Source organism: Phaseolus vulgaris, chromosome 7 (assembly GCF_051622355.1).
Source record: "Phaseolus vulgaris cultivar YP4 chromosome 7, ASM5162235v1, whole genome shotgun sequence".
Lineage (NCBI taxonomy): Eukaryota > Viridiplantae > Streptophyta > Magnoliopsida > Fabales > Fabaceae > Phaseolus > Phaseolus vulgaris.
In genome coordinates this window covers 58,546,127-58,566,236 of record NC_143504.1, presented here as the reverse complement: position 1 = coordinate 58,566,236, position 20,110 = coordinate 58,546,127, and the positions used below count along the sequence as shown (strand labels likewise).

The 20,110-nt window shown below is 28.4% G+C and overlaps 2 protein-coding genes across 2 annotated transcripts; one reads left to right on the top strand and one right to left on the bottom strand.

Moving 5' to 3' along the window:
- The first annotated feature begins 4,194 nt into the window (after positions 1-4,194).
- LOC137830745 (uncharacterized) lies at positions 4,195-6,816 on the top strand. The gene is made up of 9 exons (XM_068638259.2): positions 4,195-4,248; positions 4,333-4,452; positions 4,596-4,663; positions 5,005-5,113; positions 5,193-5,261; positions 5,353-5,410; positions 5,916-6,151; positions 6,273-6,324; positions 6,401-6,816. The coding sequence occupies exons 1-9, from the start codon at positions 4,246-4,248 to the stop codon at positions 6,466-6,468; spliced, it is 783 nt and encodes a 260-aa protein (XP_068494360.1). The 5' UTR covers positions 4,195-4,245; the 3' UTR covers positions 6,469-6,816.
- A 1,893-nt stretch (positions 6,817-8,709) lies between these two features.
- Positions 8,710-10,992, bottom strand: LOC137830748 (NC domain-containing protein-like protein). Its single transcript, XM_068638260.1, has 3 exons — positions 10,753-10,992; positions 10,532-10,605; positions 8,710-9,567 (listed from the first exon to the last, which is right to left on the bottom strand). Exons 1-3 carry the CDS (start codon positions 10,770-10,772, stop codon positions 8,870-8,872), a joined length of 792 nt encoding a protein of 263 aa, XP_068494361.1. The 5' UTR covers positions 10,773-10,992; the 3' UTR covers positions 8,710-8,869.
- Positions 10,993-20,110: the final 9,118 nt, after the last annotated feature.

Genomic DNA, 20,110 nt, shown 5'->3' with positions numbered 1-20,110 from the left:
ATATTTATATTTTTTTTATTTATAATTTTATTAATTTTTAATATATAGTATTCTTATTTTAAGTTTTAAATATATTATTAATATTTTATAATTTTTACCAATGTTATGTCAAAATGTTTCATCGCTTTTCTTCTCTTGGCACAAAAGATGATTTTTAGCCCTCTCTCGCAAATCATCGCTTTTAAGTCCGTTCAAATCAGTGGAAACAAATGAAATTTTTTTGCGCTTTCCAATCCGAGTGAACATCACTCGGATGCAAACAAAGCCTTAGGTAGTGTTTGCTTCTGCAGATGGTTTTCGAGCGTGGATGGGCGAGCGAGTTAGAAACGTGTTTGGTTCCAGTGAGTTGAGGGTGGGTGTGAGGATGGGTGAGCGGATAACATGAATATTGATTTCTTCTCATATATGCGAGGATTAGCAGTGATGGAAAGTAAAATCAACGTTATTTTACATAGATACCCTCAATGTTATTATGTTTTTATGGTTTAAGAAGAACAATTTTGTCAAAAAAATAAAGTAGAATCGATTTTTTTTTCGGTGTAAACGCAATGAAAATCGATTTTACATTTTTTATATTTTGAGTAGAATCGATTCTATTTCATATTGTTTTTTTTGGAGAATCGATTTTAGGCCCAACTATATTTTATTTCAACCAGAATCGATTCTTGGACACTTTGGAAAAGAAAGAATCGATTTGGTATCTTCTCTCACACCATCAATTTCAATTCACTTCCCATTACGTAGTAGTGCAGCTTCTTCTTCCATACAAAAACTAAATCATAGGTAATAAATCCTAACAATTTTATTTTATAAATATATTTATATATTAAAATAATTTTAAAATATATTGACTTCTTTATAATAATAATAATCACTATTACTATTATTATATATAAATATATAGAAATTATTTTTATTAGTATTATCATTATTAATATTATATATACAATATACAAAATTAATATATTAAATATTATATTAACAAATATATTTAATTATACTATTAATAATAACATATAATTATATATAATAAATTTACATAAATACTTATCATTTTAAAAAAAATCATAATTTATTATTTAAATATTTTTTAATAATAAGGGTAAATTTGTAAACTTACATTTTATATCTTTAAAAAAAATTATAAATTCCCTTCCAACTATCACATCACTCACAGATTTCAATAAACTATCATCACAAATCTATTCTATCATCCCTCAATCCAAACAACCTCACACATTCTCACACATGCTCCAATCTTCACAAATCCACTCCCTCCCACCCTCACAAATCCCTTCCCCAATCCAAACAAACCCTTAGAGATACTCCATATTAGTCCATATTAGATCTCAAATACAAACAAAGCCTTAAAGATACTCCATATTAAACTAAAATTGACTACCTAAACCACAACAATTGTTGGACCTCTATATGGATAACATGTGATGAGGAGCTTATTATTTAAGTTTTGGTAGCATGTCCCTTTTCGTGTACCCTACGAATTGATGGCTTAGGGATATCCATAAAAAAAGTGAGGAAGAAACAAAAACTAGGTACTTTGATTCCTCTTTTAGGAGTCTAGATATACATGCTCATCAACGTACTAAAAATAAAATTCTAAATTAAAGGAAGATTACTCTCTCTGGATATAACAAACAACACATGCAAAAAAGCAAAAACAATTATTTGGTTCATTTTTACCTTGTAAGAATGTGGGAATTTACTTGGACTTTAGATTCTTGTTATAATTCTGAAATGTGTGCCAAGTGGAGCATGTAATATCAAAATGGAGTGAAATGATAAATAAGAAAAACGATAATTTCCACAATTTGGATGTCATAAGGTAACTGTGGTGTGGACCTATTTCGTGTGATAACAAAACTTTTTATTACTTATTGCATAAATATATGTAGATATTACACGTATAGTTATAGAAATATAATTTTAAAATTCTTCATTCCTTTACTCAAGTTCTACTTCATCTCTAACACACCCTTCACGCTGAGAGTAATAGATAGAAGCTTGTGCGTGGGATAACCATATTATGGGTAGTGACCTGATAAACCCAATAAATATTTCGTTAAGATAGGTTCGAAAATTGCTCTGATACCATATTAAGGAGTGGACTTTAAGCTTAACTCAACCCCATAAAACCGACTCATAGGGTTGAGGATTGCACCCATTTATATACAATGAAATGTCCTTATCTCTAGTCGATGTTGGATCTCCAACAATTATTTTCATTAAATAATGTAATTTAACTTTTATTTATTTGGGTTAAATTCAATTGAATAATTTGGATTAAAAAAACAAATTTCGAAATATCTTTTAAATTTTCTCAGAATATTTTTTTAAAAATAAAGCATAGTAATTAATGTTAGAAGAACTAAATTATTTGATATTTAAAAATTTCTATATAGTTAATAAAATAAATTGAATGATAATTATATTATTTTTAATATTATTTAATACTGTTGGTCTGGTTGGATTGAGTCTTGAATTCAATAAACAAGACTCGTCGTACGATCGTTAGGAAATTAAGTTGAATTAAGTTTAATCTAATCATAAAAAAAAGTTGAATACAACATGTTTATGTTACGTTCAAGTTTTATCTAACTTAATAAACACTCTTATCAAAATAATTTAACTCTTTGAAGGACGAGTGAATTAAATACTAAAATAATAATAATTGTCTCATATTCATAATTTAAGTAGGTTATAATTTTTAGGTTTAGTCTGATTCTACCCAAGTTCAACAAGTTAATAGATTGTTGTTTTGTGCTTTTAAAAGGATAACGAATAATTTAAAGTAAAAGTACTTAAATTAAAAAAAATGAAAAATGTATGTATTTATAAATTTTAAGCTACATTAATAAAAAATAATTTTAATTTCTAGATGCAAAAATTTGATATATAAATTAAGTTTAAATAAAATTTTGGTACTTCATAAATTTACAAATAATTTTTTTTAATTATTTTGTTTAAAGGAAAAAATAATCAATGTGACAAAAAAATGTTGTTTCTCTTCTGTTAAGGTTTGCATAATCTACTTCATGTAAATCACCAATAAGGAGTGATCAATGTATTACTTAACAAATATCAATAAACAGTAGGATCAAAACATAAATAAATTTTTTATTAAGGACCAAAAGAGAACAAAAAATTATTGATGACCACAAAATCTACAAATTTACTTTTGAGTAGTTAACATTTAACTTATTTACAAATTTGTTAATGCTCTTCATCTTATTTATATAAGAACTCAAAATGAATGTAGTAATAGACATTTTGTCATTCTCCTAGGACTAGAGACATTATCTTTATTAACTTAGTCACATTATTATAGTTGTACATTTGATATTTAATTCATTTTCTTAAAGAAACATTTTAATCCCTAATTATGTATTTATTTAAATGGTTTTGTTTTTTTTGAAAATTCATACTTCTCTCCCAATTTTAAGTTATTTGAATATTTTTTTTATATATTTTATAATCGTATTATTAATATGAAATATTTCCTACTTTCTCTATAATCCATTTTGTCGGGAACTTAATTGATATCTTTATTGGGATTTTTCCTTCCAACCACACTTTTCCATCTACAATATTTAAATTTGAGATATGGAGATAAAGTACATCACGAATTTCAATCAATAATATAAATATTAAAAACAAGAATATTAGTAATAGAATAACCCATATTAATAGGAGATTAAGTGAGATTTGTAATAGTATTCACCGTTACTTTGAGAATAAATAACATGTATTAATATTATACTTCAAAGAATAAAATTTTACCAACACCTTTTCTTAAAAATAAACATTTTTGTGTGAATCCAAAGTATCTATTGATAAAAAGTCCAAGACTTTTTTTATTTTATTAATTTTATCTTTTTTCAGCTAGTTGTCTACCCATTATTTATGCATGATCTGAACATTTAGAAACAGAAATGAATTTTAATAATTATTATTTTAATTTTTTAATTTTTTTAAAATAAAAGAGATCAATTACTTTTATAACATTTTAAAGTGGAGTTGCAAAAAATAACTAGAAAAAGTAAGAAGTTATTTGACTGAAAAAAATGGAAATAAATGTTTCTTCCGGTGAAGAAGCCCAACTAAATTTGGGCCCAACTAAAATTAGGCCCAACTAAAAGCGTACTGTCGCAGCTTAGGGTTTATAAGCGACGCGTTCTCTAACGTTAAACAATCCTCTGTTTCTGAAAACACTGTCGCGTCGTCACCATGGTTGGTTCTGCAACTTGGATTTCACACTCTTTTCTTCTTTTGCATTCGTTTTTTATTCTTACGTTGTGGTTTGTGTAATTGCAGCCGCAAGGAGATTACATAGAACGTCACAGAAGAGACTATGGCTACCGTTTGGATCACTTCGAGCGTAAGCGCAAGAAAGAGGCGCGTCAAGTTCACAAGCGCTCTGCAATTGCCCAGAAGGTTGCTTTCACTTTCACTCTGTTTTTTCTTTTTCTAGAAGAAGAGATTAAGTTAATTGATTTTGCTAGCTTTAACGTAGCTGTATTGCCATGACTCAAGATTCAATCTAATCTTTTGAATTTTTGTTAATTCCAATTGAACAGGCTCTGGGTATCAAGGGAAAAATGATTGCCAAGAAAAATTACGCTGAAAAGGCTCAGATGAAGAAGACGTGAGTTTTGCTTTGTTTTATTTTTCATTTATTTTTTTTGAGTTTTAGCTTATTGTTTTCCTCCTTATATGCCGTGTGTTAGCTTTTGAGCTTTTGTGTATAGGGGTGCTCGTGCTGGGGGTCGTATTTTCATTCTTGGTATTTTGTATTAGTTTTGATGCCAGAGTTATCTGTGGTTGATTTCTTATATATGGATAGTTCTTAAATGGAGTTGATCTAGAGTTGTTGTGTTGATGTCAGATAATTAGATTAGCATGGTAGTTTTTCATCTTTGGATTTGTCTCTGGGGTGTGAAATTTATGAGATAAATTTCTAGTTTCATCACTGTTCTGTGTCAACAGTTTGGCTATGCATGAAGAGTCAACATCTAGGCGCAAGACTGATGATAATGTCCAGGATGGAGCTGTTCCTGCGTATCTTCTGGATCGTGATACCACGGCCAGGGCAAAGGCATGCTCGTGTCTTGAAAGATTGTTTTGTGTCTTGTTCTTTAAGTCTTGCAAGTAATCTGATGGATTTCTACTTTTAGGTTCTTAGCAACACGATTAAGCAAAAGAGGAAAGAAAAGGCTGGGAAATGGGATGTTCCTCTACCTAAGGTGAATTGCGATCGATACTTCTTTGTTTTCATGTGGATGGAAAGGGCGTTTTTGGGTAATTAAACGAATGTATAATTTCTCTTTTTACTAGGTACGCCCCGTGGCTGAAGATGAAATGTTCAAAGTGGTCCGGACTGGTAAAAGAAAGAGTAAGTAACTGAGTATTTACATTACATTTTCCTTGGTTATTCATTCAATTGTTTAGCTGGCCAAAACTATTTTTTGACTTCACTTTTCAAATTCGTGGTTGTATGATGTTTTAATTAATTGGTGCTATATGATCAAATTTGTATAAGAATATCCATTTGAAGTACTATTTACATTGCATGATTGTCGTTTCCGCGTCATTCTGCAAGTCATGCTTGTTTACAATTCTTTCTTCTTGACTTCCCTTCTTCGGTTGATTATGGACACGGACAAACACTGTGTATCTTTGCTTGAATGGGTTGGGGTGCTTGTATTGTGGTGGCTAAGTCAAAAACTAACTCTTAAATCATTTTGGTCTAGTTAGTATTATTGAATAACCTGGGAATTTTTATTGTTTTTGAATGTGTTACTGGTTGTTCATTGGAAGCACTTCAGAAGTAGTAGACAAAATGCCGAAATATCATTCTTAGAAACACAATTGATACTATGTGGCTCACCATTTTTCAGCCAAGCAATGGAAGAGGATGGTTACAAAAGCTACATTTGTTGGACCTGGTTTTACCCGAAAGCCTCCAAAGTACGAGCGATTCATTCGTCCTACAGGGCTGCGGTTCACTAAAGCTCATGTCACCCATCCAGAACTTAAATGCACGTTCAATCTAGAAATAATTGGAGTTAAGAAAAACCCCAATGGCCCTATGTACACCTCTCTTGGTGTCATGACCAAGGGAACTATAATTGAGGTATTTATACTTTTTCTTTCATACTCACAAACAACACGATTATAAGCATTTAAGATGTTCCTAGCTTCCCCTTTTTATTTGCTGATATGCACTAAGTTAATAATATAACTGTAAATTTCAGGTGAATGTCAGTGAACTTGGTCTTGTCACACCTGCTGGGAAAGTTGTGTGGGGTAAGATTATTTGTCAATCATTGGACTGAAATTTTTACTGAAATCAATGTGTTGAAATCTTGTTTCCCGGATGCAGGTAAATATGCTCAGGTCACAAATAACCCAGAAAATGATGGTTGTATAAATGCTGTCTTGCTTGTTTAGGAACACTGTTCAAACTTGATTTCAAAGGCGGTGGTCAAGACCCTCTCCTATGGTTTTTTTGGTCGTCAACCCCAATCTTAAAGTAATTGTCTGAGAAAATAGGGAAGTATTTTTGTTTTCTGCGTGGAATACTGACAGGAGGTTTCTATAATTCATCTTGTTTGGATAGCCACATGCAATGATCTTATCTAGCGCATGATGTCTAAGGTTAACTAGCATTGTTCAAGAGTTAGAAAAAGAAGTTACAACTTTGTATAGCCCATTTGTTAGACAGCATTTTTGAGTAGCTGGATTTGTATGTTATGGTTGAATGTTATGTCCTACCAATGAACCAATACATTTTAAAAATTTATTTACAAGCAATTTCGAATTTGTTTGGGTTTTATACTCCCAACAAACCTAATGATTTTCAAGATATAGACTTTCCGTCCTTCAAACTCTGTCACAGCTTATGAATTCCTTTGCAGTCTGTTGAAATTCCCATGCACTTTAAATTCGTCATACATTTTCAAATGTAAAGATAATTTAAAATTCTTGGCAAAGTCATTATAACAAGATAACAAGATTAAATTACCTAATTTTAATATTGGACTTGCTGTTGAAGATTGGATTTGAGAAATCAAGGCTTAAATCGCATTTAGTAAATCCTATTTTAGTAGGCATATCATGAATCTTCTGTTACAAGTAACAATGGTTGTATTCAAATTATTGTTGAAACTTGAAATAATATAAGCCTTAACATACAACAATTATTTTTCACTGTGGAGACACCCTTATTTTTTAAGCTACTTGTATATTTATTATTTTGATCCCCTCCAAATTATTTTAATATATTTAAGTTTAATTATTTTTTATGTTTTCTTCCACTTCATTTTACATTGTTCAGTTTCTGATGTTAAGGAAGGAATACAACAAGTGAAGATTAGCATCTCATTATTATATCAATATATTTATTTATTAATGTTGTGTACATTAGAATTTATAATTATTGAAATAGAATCATTTAGGTAAATTATCTTTGAAATAATTGAAAGAATTAAAATTTTAGAGTTAAAATTGATGCAAATTATTATCTTCATCAAAAGATTACCTTTTAGACACAAAGATACAAGAGAAATGTTGAAGAGGACATTTTGTTTTTAAATATCACAACCCCTTTTAAGGTTTTAGTATAATTTTCTAAGACATTGCTGATCAAGGATATATTTTTTTATAAATAATACTTTTAATGTTAATTAACTTTTCTTAACTATGAATCTTTTTAATTAAGATATTATTAAAATTTCTGTTTTATTGAGTACTTTAATTATTTTTTATTTTCGTTCAAGTAATCAGTAATTATTTAGTGTTTTTCTTCTCTAGTCTTTCATTTAACTTCGAAAAGAGGAAAAAAGCAAGTTGACTAACTAGTCTTCTCGTTTCCAACTTGTCAATTAATTTATGTTTTTCCCTCACAATCTCCTTGAACTCATCAGTCAATGAGTTAGAGAAAAGAAACAACCGTTCCACTAATAATAAAAATCAAACGAAAAATTATTTAGATAGAAATAAAATGTATTTTAAATACTCAATAGAACGAAAATTTTAATAAAAATTCAATAAAAAAATCAAACAACATATAAATAAAAATAAAAAAGATTTGAAACACTAAATAGAATATTTTTTTTTAAAAAATAAAGAATATTCAAATTTATGAAATTAATTAATCTTACTTTAAATAGAAAAGTTGACTTCTTTTTATAGCTATCGTAGTAATATTAAATTATATACTCATTTTTGTGCCATTAATGATTTTTTTCCACGTATTATATATATTATGTTTTTTTATATCACTTTGACTCCAAAATTATTGGTCAAGGTGCATGATTTTTTGCTACTTTAGTTTATCACATCTATTTATCCATAAATGATAGAACACACCCATTAGCTTTAGTTTTCGTGCATTCCCGTGATCGAATATCATGCACCATCCCATGCCAGAGTAACCTCGCCAAAATTGCACTACAATGCAAAATGGATTGTGTAAACAATAAACTAAATTCATATACATTCCCTCCCTTCACCATTTATGTCCTAACTGGAAACATTTCGTTCATTTGACTTATCAAAAAGGTGTTTTAAATCTATGCATAAACTAATCTAGTTTTATCTTTTAAGAAAAAACTTAATTCAGTTTATCTATTGTTAATTGAGAACTGAAAAGTTCATCCAACTAGGACACATTAGTGAGACACAAAAGACAAGTTCAACCAGCAAAATATATTGTGCAAATCCATAATGCCATTCAATTAAGGTTTTTATAGATTACAACACAGCCAGATTTAGAAAAGAAAAAACGCAAGTGACTCACATACACGGGATATTCTTAGCCAAATATTTAAACAAAGACAATGCTTGATCATTAAGAGACAAGTTGAGGAGATTGAGGAACAAGGTTCATTGGCATTTGGGATTCAACCACCTGCAGCAAGCCAGTGGCCAATCTTCTTGTTAACTCTTCAACTGGTATCTTCACCACATCACCCCTCATTCCAATGTCTGTAGCATACCTACTGGCACAGTATACTCCAAAAGCTGTCACTGCCATTCCATATACGTTGGTAGTAAGCATTCGAAGAGGTGAGGATAGAACAGCAGCGAGAGGGCCCCCTATGATGGAAACAGCTTGGCCACTTTGTCCAATTCTTCCTTGCTCAGCAACTAGGAGTTCAGTTTTGCAGTAGATAGCAAAGTCTTCACAGTTGTTCTTGAAAACATTGTAGCACCCAAAGCCATTTTGAAGCAGATATTTTGCTCGGTGGACGACGATATCATCTTCATCAGAGACTGCAAGAGTACACGTTCCACCACGGGCTTTTGCAAGGAAGAGAGCAGGGGAAACAGCATACTCAAACCGATACAGGATGCCACCGGCTAGGAAGCAATTCAGGCATGAGAAGATAACCCCATGTTCCTCTTCGGCAGTTGTACATGTTGGGCAACTTTCTCTAGCCCTGGCTGGTGCTGAACTAGTGAGGAGAAGATCTAGTGCAGTACCAGTACCTACTTCTTGCCCACGTCTAGTGAAGTGAATGACTGTGTCATCACCCACATAGATGCCTGTCATTTACACAATAAGAGATTTCGTCATCACACACACTTTGTTCTATAAATGAAAGATAACTCAATCTTGATATTTCTTTGTAGTGTATGTGAATTGGTTAATCCTCAACAGCCAATATACATAGATATATGATGAAGTGAGACTCTTAGGATCACAAGAGCAAAAGAGAAAGGAAGAGGGGATGCGAGAACTGGAAAGTGTAAAGGTGGATATAGTTGATAAACAAATGTCTAGAAGTCCAACCATACATAAATCATCAAACAGATTTTTAGGAATACCGGTGTAAGACAAAACTATTACATAATTAACAGAATTGAATGTAGGAGTACATTAGCTACATGGATCCAAATTGTCTTCCACTAAATTTAAGGTTTATCCACTCATTGTTAATGATAGGCAACGGTACCACATCTTCAATAGTATTAATGTAAGAGAGCATTGTCCAACACCCGATATACCTTCAAAATTGCATCTCCATCATTAACATGAGCTCTACCTAATGCTACAGTTTTCTTCACCTTGTTCTCTCATCATATAGTTTTCAATGTCCATGATCCCTATAGTAAAATGAATAGTTTTTTTCTATTATTTAATCTCATTATATATCATGCAAAAAAACCATAATTTAAATCCTGAAAATTTATGCTAGGAGCAGAATGACAGTCAAATCATCCTGATTCTATGGTATGTATCCTTTCTGATTCTATAGAAATGAAGACAAAAATATTAACACTTTGTTCTATTACACAGCTGAAGGTGAAAACCCCTTTTCATGGCTGCCTTTGATCAAAGAGGCAATCATACCAAGGGCCTCATCAAAACTTCACTATATGCCTCAAACAACAAAATAGCAATTCTAACATATTTTAAGAAAATAACCTAAATCATATACTGCTTAGCAATACTTCATTTTCCATTAAACCAAAAACAAAACAAAACAGAAAAGTGAAAAGGGAGAACCGTGATGAGCATAAATGTACGCAGTCCTCCAGGAGTAGATGTGATCCCCTGGTGTCAGGCTCTCTCTAGTTACTCTGCATCCATAGTTTCAAATTCAATTCAACAAAATTTCCCATTTTGTTTTTACAGACAACAACAAACGCGGAATAAAGAAACCTTAAAAACACGAAAACGATGTTTTTGGTTTGGAGCAACGTAGGAGGAATCGAAATTAAGCGTACCTGTTCGATAGAAGCCCCATGTCAGTTACCGTTGTTCCCTTTCCGAGCAGAAGGGAAGAGGCTCCAATTCCTCTCCTTAATAGTGAAGGGGATTGAAGAAACGGTTGGGGGTGCAATGACGATTTTGCCCTGGCTTCGCCGTTAAGGAATGTCACGGTGGAAATGGCGTTGAAGACGTTGAGTTGAAACAAAACGTGGCAACGCGCTGCTACAATATCATGCTTTCATATATGGGAACTTGCACATTGTACACGTGTGATGGAAAAGATTAAGATCAGCAACACGTGCCAACTTGCGCTTTGCGTAAGGTCCAATGAGGTGGGCTATAATTGTAAGCCCAATATCACACAAATCAAAGATGACAACATCGGGGAAAATTCTTCTTACACACAATTTTTTTAATTTGCACCCTACATAGTTTTAAATTTCTAAAAATGTCTTTCATTTTAAAAATAAAAATCCAGAATTGAAAATAATACATTCTGAAAAGTAGATCCATAACAGATTCAGAAATAAAAATTCGGAAACAAAAATCAAAATTCCATTCCAAAAAAGAAATCTAGAAACATATTCTGAAAGAGTTCAAAATGTATTTTTATATGTACTCATTTTATTTAGGGATATTTTCGTTTTTTACATTAAAATTGGATACAATGATATGGTGCAAGAAGTAATTGCGCAACATCGGATGAAAGTAATAATAGGGATGCATTTTGAAAAAAAAATAGGAACAAAATTTTAGTAATTTATAAATTAAAAAGCATATTTTTTTTTCAAACGTTTTAATATTTTGTCGCACATAGTTAAAGAACTTTTTTACTATTGAATAATACTTTTTCTTTTCTAATCGAATTGGATTGTAGTTAACAATAAAAGAATTAACATGATTATTTATTTAGAATAACATCATTATAAAACTAACTAGTTTTATTTAAAAAAGTAAATGATAATCAATTTTAAAATCATAAAAAAATAAAATAAAACAAAATGAGATGAAGTGAGTATTGCTTTATCACCCTATATACTTTTTTGTTTGCTAGTAAAACAATTTATTTGTTAACTTGTATATTAGTAAATTTAAGTTTATATAAATTTGTATATCACTCTTTTTTTATTGTTTTGTCAAAAGAAATAATAAGCTTATTCATACCTTTTATGCTTTTGAGCAAAAGATGAAAGTGGGAAATGATTTTGTTATGGGTTTTGGAAATATATAGTGTGAAGTATGTTGGATAGCATTGCCCTAACATGTATGTGGGAATCTCATCATTGACCAACAAAAACACAAACAATGATAGGAGTGATAGAGGGCCCATATCCCTTCTCAATTATTGTTTTAGAATTGAGCAACTTGATTCATGGCCTAACCACTTTCACAAATTCTCTAAGTTTTTTGCTCATATCACACACAATTACCAATTTATATTGCTTCTCTACCAAACCCTTCTCTCCTTCAAGTGAAAAGCAAACAAATAAGAGTGCACTTACCAAACAATAAGAGATACCATACTTCTTCCCACAACAATCCAACCCTTTAGTTAAATGCATTTCAACTTTAAAAAAATTACTCAAATATTTTGACAACCTGCTCCAATATATAATTTGTGATTGATAATATAAAAAAAATGGTATTTTTGTTATTTTATGCAAAAAATAAAATAAAATTTTAGATAAAAAAAATAAAATTATAGACCGGTACAAGTTGTCAATATATTACTTTTTAAAATTAAAAAGCAATGTTCATTAGTATTACTAAGTAGCTTAAATATAGTTAGATGGAGAAACAAAAGTAATTCTAGTTTCCTTGAAATGAAAAAGAAATAACAATTTACATGATCTTGATAGTGAAGTAGGTAGGAAATAGAAAGAAATAATTAAATATATTATTTAAGTAGGAGTTGGATTTGCCTATACTTTCTGAGGCACTATTCCTCAAAACCTTTTTAGTTTATGATGCATGTACATGAAAGATGCTGCAAGCCCATGTATAAAATGAAACACATAAAGCAAAACAACAAGTTCTATTTTAATATTGTGATTTTTGCCAATTCTCCACCAAAATTCACAAAAAAAGTGAAGCTCATGAAACCTGTCTCATAGCTTTAAGTGTGATTGGAAAGCCTTTTTGTTTATTGGTTTCATCATGTTTGGAGATATGTTTACCATAATCCAATGAAATAAAGCAAAGAACTCAAGTATCTTTCATGGAACCCTAATGAGCCTAATATGGTTTTATGAGACACTTAATTAATATATTAATTGATGATAGTGTTGTGTATCTTTACATTAGAATACTCTCCCATTACCTAGTTCATAACATCTTCAATATTGTCACCATCTAACCCCTTTTGTGAATTGGCAATCTATGACACTTATAGGGTTTGTCTTTAGCAAGAATTAAATATTTGGAGAATGTGGAAATTAACAAACACATAGCATAAAGTGGTTTGGAGTTGGAATAGTTAGGCAACTTCTTCTCTCTTTGTCTCTTTCTCTCTCTCTATCTATCCTTTTTCTTTCCCTCTTGGTGGTGATCACTTTTGTTAGTGAACTTGCAACTTTCTAAAAGATCTAAACAAATAGCTTATAGGGTACCTCCAAGCATATGATGGGGTGGTGGGGTTCCATAAAAAATGTCAGCATTAACTGTTAACCCTAGAAAACACATGTCCTTATCTTATCTCACCAAGGAACAATAAAAAGAAAAGAAACAGAAAACACCAAAAATAAAGATAGAAAAAAAGAGGTCAATTACAAACTGCCAAACTGGCCTAGGGTCTAGAGCCTAACTTGCAAACAATTGCTACAAAAAAAAAATACTATTATTTTTAGGATTTTGATATACTAACACCCTATTTAGTAAAAACACACCTTTCACTTTTAATAAATTAATATATTTTTTTAATATAAAGTATTATTATATTATTATAAGTAGTATTATATATATGTATTTTAGTGTTCACAATGTCAAGAAAATTTTCTCCTTTTGGTTGAAAATTCACACACTCATTAGGTATTAGGTATGATATTAGGATATTTTATAGTATATAAAAAGATATTTTATAGTATATAAAAAGATACAAATTTAAATCTCATGAATTGGTTTTATTAAATTGAGTTATATTTAGTAGGTACTTATTAAAAAATATATATATATATTAATGATTAAATTTTACATTATACATTATACAATTATTAATTATTATTGTAATTGCCGTGCCTTCTACATGTTAAGTTTATAATTTTCTTTGTTTATATTATTTTATTTTTAAATTAAAAAAATATTTTAGCATATAAGTGTTTTAAATTAAAAATAATAGTAAATAACCAGTAGTTATATTAGATGTTTTATATCATTTTAATTTACTATAAATTTTTTAGTACAAAAAACTAACTTAATAAACTTTTAACATTAAGCTAACAATTTATAGGTTCTATGCTAACTAACTTAACTGTTGGTCTTGCTAAACATAATTTTTATAGGCCAGACATGCATTCTATTTAAAAAAAGCTGTTTTAAAAGCTAATCATATTAGTAATAATTAGGTAAGTGTTTTAAAAGAAAAAGAATAAAACACAATCTTTAAAAATATTTATTATTTTCTGAAAATGTATATGTATATATATATTAGTTTTAATTTTTTTGAAATATATTTATGTGTTTGTGCTTGTTTTGAAAGTCGAATAGTTTCTGAGTCTGAATTGGATCTTGACGAAAATAATCCATGGCTACATTTTACTTACCACTGGATTATATAAATAACAGTTATTTTAGGTAGTTTTTCATATTGATAAACATGCGAATAAGTATTTAAAATTTGAATTTTCACAGGCCCAGTGTTTGGTAGCAACAGAAGAATAATGGAAATGGAATATCTCAACAACTGTTCCACTGCAAAGCTAACTTCATTCTCCAATTACAACCTTATAATCATATCTTTGTCCACACAATTACAACTTTCAACAACCGAATTATGGATTTAATACTATAATAACCAAATTATTCATTATAACTAATTTTAAATCTTCATCGATTGCCTTAAAAGTGTATCAGTTAATATTGGACGATGGACAAGTTCGGTCACCGATTAATCACATTAATATATATTAAAGATATTTAATAAATGATAGTTATAGAAATTCCTTACGAATTATGATTATGTCTTACTAAATCTATCTTATACAAATATATCAATATATCTTTTTATAAAACAAAGATCATGCTATAAATCAGTTAACAACTGTTATTTGATTGATTATGTCTATCGTAAGAAGGATTTACTATACATTCTTTATACAGATTACTTACTTGATTATCGGATTACCTTTTTCAGGTTAATCCCAACACTAATAATTAAAGGAGAAGACTTGAAAACAGAAACTAAGAGACAACCGACACATAAACAATTCTACAATCAATTTCAGATAGTATGTAAATCCCTCTTTATCTATACCGATACCATATATAAATAAAAAATTTATAATTGCTATGAAATCAATTGCATGATAAGCAACCGAAATACATATTCTCAATCTCACGAGATTATCTAAATATATAGTTTTCTACTTAAAATTTATTGAAAATCATAAAAGTTAATGAGTTTTACCTCTCATTTAATGATTTTTTTTTGGTTTTGCTTTTAATAAATTTTATTAATTATAAAATATTTATTAGAATGCAATAACAATATTAGAATGTAAGGTTTGGTGCAAAGCAAATTGTACTGCTGACACTTACCACATTGAAGAAGAAAAAAAGATAGTAAAAGACAAAAAGAAAAGAGGGCAGTTAGTCAGAGGAGCATGAGAGAGACACGTGTCTAATAATGGAAACCGACAGGGACAAGTTTATGGATATACCCGCATTTATTATTTTTTTATTTCAAGAGAAAAATCAAAATTTAAATTTTGTGAAATATTATTCTTCCAGGTTTTGTTTTGGTAACCTAAAATCTCAAAAGATTAAGGGCTATATAGATATATTCTTAATCTTATAAAATATTTTTTAACGATAAGATTTATCTTTTTATAGAAACATAAGGCTCTAGAAATATCACATTTTGTTGATTTATCAATATTTAATTTAATATTTATAGTTCATTTTTATTTTAAAAATAAATGGAAGTTACCCACAGAACCATCTCTCTTCGGCATTGGCTACTTTATTGACCTTTGCGTCGCACGTGGGACCCTTGTTTTCACTACACGCTTCACACGAACTGAAATGATCCCACGGTGGGTCCCACGTCGAGAAAAATTTAAAAAGGCACGAATCTTCGTGAGGGCGCAGGGGTCTACTGGGTTGACGCGTGTACAGTGGCACTGGGACCCACTTTCTCCCACCACTGTCCAAAAACCTTACATCCAAATTTACTTTTTTTAAGAAAATTATTTAATAGTAATTTAATATTATTTTAATGTCATGCGTAGGAGAAGGGTTGGCACGTGGGGTCCATGGCGTAGGACCCCTTGCCCTTATCGCTGCCTAACCCCGCTCACTGGCCCCCAACTGCTTTATATTTTATGGCACTTTTTCTGTTTTCTTTCTTTTCAACAGAATATTTATGTTAAATATTTATCAACTGTCTCAATAATTAATATTCATCAAATAAAATTTAGTTCACCATTTCTTAATAATTTTTTTTTATCTAATTACAGCTTTTGTTCACTGTGTTTAAGTTTAGATATGTGAATCAAATATGTTTGTGGCTTTCTCTTATAATTTATTTATAATAAAAGTATTTACTTTGTATTTAAGGTGACAAAACTGACTTTTCGTAACTCATTTTATCTAATTAGTTTTCATTTGTACAATATTTAGTTCGTAAAAAATAGAATAAAGTAGAGTGATGCAGCATAAATAAACGGACTAGAAATCTTGGCATTTCTCATCCAAGGATAAGTTTATTCTTAGTTTTTTTTATAACATTTTTTATTTTTTCAATTTTTGTTTTTTATTTATTTTAATAACATATATATATATATTAATTATATTGGATTGGATGTGTTTGTCAATAAAAATAAAGACAGTTCCTGTTTTGTTAAATGATCTTTTAACTTATGACTGCGAGAGCTTTAATGTAATTTATTTATTGTTTCATTTAGATATTTTTAGACCTAATATATATATATATATATATATATATATATATATATATATATATATATATATGACAAGATTTTTTTAAAACCAAACATATGACAAAGTTAATAGTATAAAATAAATAAAGAAGGTGGTGTGAAAATGAAGAGTAACCATGCAGACTTTCGACAATTCTTTTTCCTCTTTAAATGCATGCACATAACCATACGTGCCTTATTCAAAGGCTTTTGCTCCAATAACCTACTTTTTCATTTAATTTTAAAAACTTGAGGAATTTTGTATGAAAAAAAAGTAATTCTTTTATAAATTAAATTAGTGCATATACAAATTTAAACCTGAAATTTTGTAACAAAATTATCTCCAATATTTCATATTTTTATATTTTACTTCTAAAATAGAAAAGTTTATTCAAACATATCTTAAAAACAAATAGACTGATCAAATTTATTGTTAAAATAGATTAACCATATTTTTATTTGTAGTTTTTTTTAATTTATTTAAGAAAAAGAAGATTTGACATAATACTGTTTTTAATCAAAATTTTATTAAATAGGGTTTTCGGATTTTTATTGAACGAAAAATCGCTTACAAACTTAAATTCTTTAGATGGATTTATGTTTTATAGATATATGTATTTTTTTCATTAAGAATCAAGTGGTTATGAATGCGATTTTACAATGTAGTTAAGTTTGCAGGTAAGAGGACTTAAAATGTTTAATAACTGATGTGACTTTTTTTTAGAAAAAGATGTTCACATATATATCTTTTTATTTTTTATTTTTATATGAGTTAAATATCTCTAATACTATTTTTTATTCATTATAATTTTTTTTTAAATTTTTAATCCCATTATATCATACTCTTACAAGTAAAACTAGTGATTTGGATAAGGAAAAATTTGCAATCAAGAATTGTCAACAAATTCATACGAAAAACCTCAAGATATCACTAAGCTGTAAAGTGAAGTAATAATTGGAGTATCACATGTAATGGAAATAAACACAAATTAAAATATTTTGTTGTGATTACGTGATTTTGAAACGGTAATCGTATGAAGGTAATCTATAAGGATTGAATCATTCTTAAAGTTATTCATATTTATTTATTGTTTATTGTTGATAAAAAAAACATGATTTTGAAAATCTTCAAAAGTTTCTAAGGAGAGAAAGTTAATTTAAAAATATGGATGGTATGTTGGAGTAAGTATAATTATGATGGTGAAAGATGCAATTTGGTGGATTTTGTTGTTGTGAAGATTGTGTGATATGGAAGCATATGTGAAGTTATTCTTCTCCAAATTCGAAATTCAAAATTCAAAATTGAAGAACACATCACATGGTCTCAGCAGGATAAGCGGAAGCTGTCCACTGTGTGCCTTCTTCCAACCTCTCTACTCTTTAGCTTCAAAAATCATTCTACTCCTAATGCGTGCTTCACAATTCTCCATAACAACTTCAAATTGCCTCATAAACCTTTCATTTTAGATATCTAAAACCAAATTAGTAAACACTCATGTCACAATTTATCAAAATTATTGAATAAAAATCATCAATTTTAAAAATAATCAATAATTAGTTATTATATTAATTAAATTATATACTATTTTATAAAATAAAATAAATTATCAATATATAAAGTAATTTCTATTATTAATAATAATTTAAAAATTAATTTATAAATTAGGATCTAATTAGCTATCAAGATTTTATGATTTTAAGTGGTGGTTGGGTAGATTGCTGGTGACAGGTTTATAGCAGGATATCATTAGAATGTTTGATGATCCGAATGAGTTTATAAGTTTAAGTTTAAAGATTTTATTAGATAATTAAAGTACTATAATATAAAAAAGGATTGGAACAATCTTGAAGTGATCTCACTACAAAAAAATAATTAAATAACAATTCAACTTAGAGACAAAAAAAATTATAAAACAGTTTCTAAATTGGTATCTATATTAATTACCAAGATTTTATTTACTAAAATTTTAGATTTTAAATTAGTCTCTAAACATACTAATAGAGACTAATTTATAATATAAAGCAGTGAGTAACTAAAATCTTGGTAGCTAATGGTTAGACAACAATTTATAAATTATTTTATGATTTTTTATTAATGATATAAACTTTTATAGATACCAAAAATATTTTTAGTTTATAAGATGGTCTCTACTTTAATTTAATAGTAACTATTATTTTGATATCTAAAATTAATTTCTATTTCGTGATTTTTTTGTTATGTCCATTTTTATTAATGTTGATTGTTGATAGAAAAAAACCCAAGAGTAGCTACCAATACAAGAATATAAAGTAATTCATAGTTAAAACTTTGATAACTAATTAAATATCAATTTAAAAATTTGTTTATAAATTTTTATTAATAATAGAACTTTTTTAATATAAAATTTAATAATATAGTAGTTAATTTTTTTTATCTTTAAATTAGTTTTTTACAATGGCAACATAAAAGATTGGCAATAGCTAATAAGTTAGGAAGTTAAAAGGTTGATCTATATGGTAAAAGAAGTTGAAAGGTAAGTTACACGATAAATCTAAAGATTGATAAAAAAATTATAGTTGAAAAATCATATACTTATTTTAAAATTGAGTCTTTTGTTTGACTCAAACTTATAGATCTCACTCCAAACTTATGTCGATTTATAATTGATGTAAAAAGTGTGGACATACTATATCAATTATACACCTAATCAACGTAGTATATTTATGTTTTAACAAAAAAAACTAATTTAAAATCTTATATATTTTTTATAGTATATAAATATTTATATAAATAAATTGTAATTTCGTATAATTTTAGTTAAAATTTGTTTTTAATAATTTTCATAATTTATAAAAATTTAAATTAACCTCTTATAAATATTATATATAATTTTAATAAAAAAATTCATTTAAATATAATTCATATTACATCCTAATATTATTTAATATATTATTTTGTGCATCAAATCCTGCATTATATATTTCCTGTAATTATCTTATCATATTATTTTCTAATCATATCGTATTCTTTCTTCTAAACAAGCTTTTACTGGATAAATAAAAATATTGTTCGTTTAGACTGAAGATTATTTCAACTTAAGATTGTTTAATATTTTTTTGTTTCGGGTAAAACAAGGCAAATGTTGGGATCAACGTTATATTTAATTTTTCTTTTGCGTATTGAAAATGGTTAACAGTTTTTTTATGTTAAGATTTGTATATTGAAAAATTAGCATTTAATTTTGTTGTATATTGAAAA

Coding starts and splice junctions, on each gene's coding strand:
- LOC137830748 (XM_068638260.1), bottom strand. CDS start 10,772: ATGGGGCTTCTATCGAACAG. Junction 10,606..10,752: donor ATGGGGCTTCTATCGAACAG/GTACGCTTAATT, acceptor CTATGGATGCAG/AGTAACTAGAGAGAGCCTGA. Junction 9,568..10,531: donor GTACATTTATGCTCATCACG/GTTCTCCCTTTT, acceptor TGTAAATGACAG/GCATCTATGTGGGTGATGAC.
- LOC137830745 (XM_068638259.2), top strand. Junction 4,453..4,595: donor GCTCTGCAATTGCCCAGAAG/GTTGCTTTCACT, acceptor CCAATTGAACAG/GCTCTGGGTATCAAGGGAAA. Junction 4,664..5,004: donor AAGGCTCAGATGAAGAAGAC/GTGAGTTTTGCT, acceptor CTGTGTCAACAG/TTTGGCTATGCATGAAGAGT.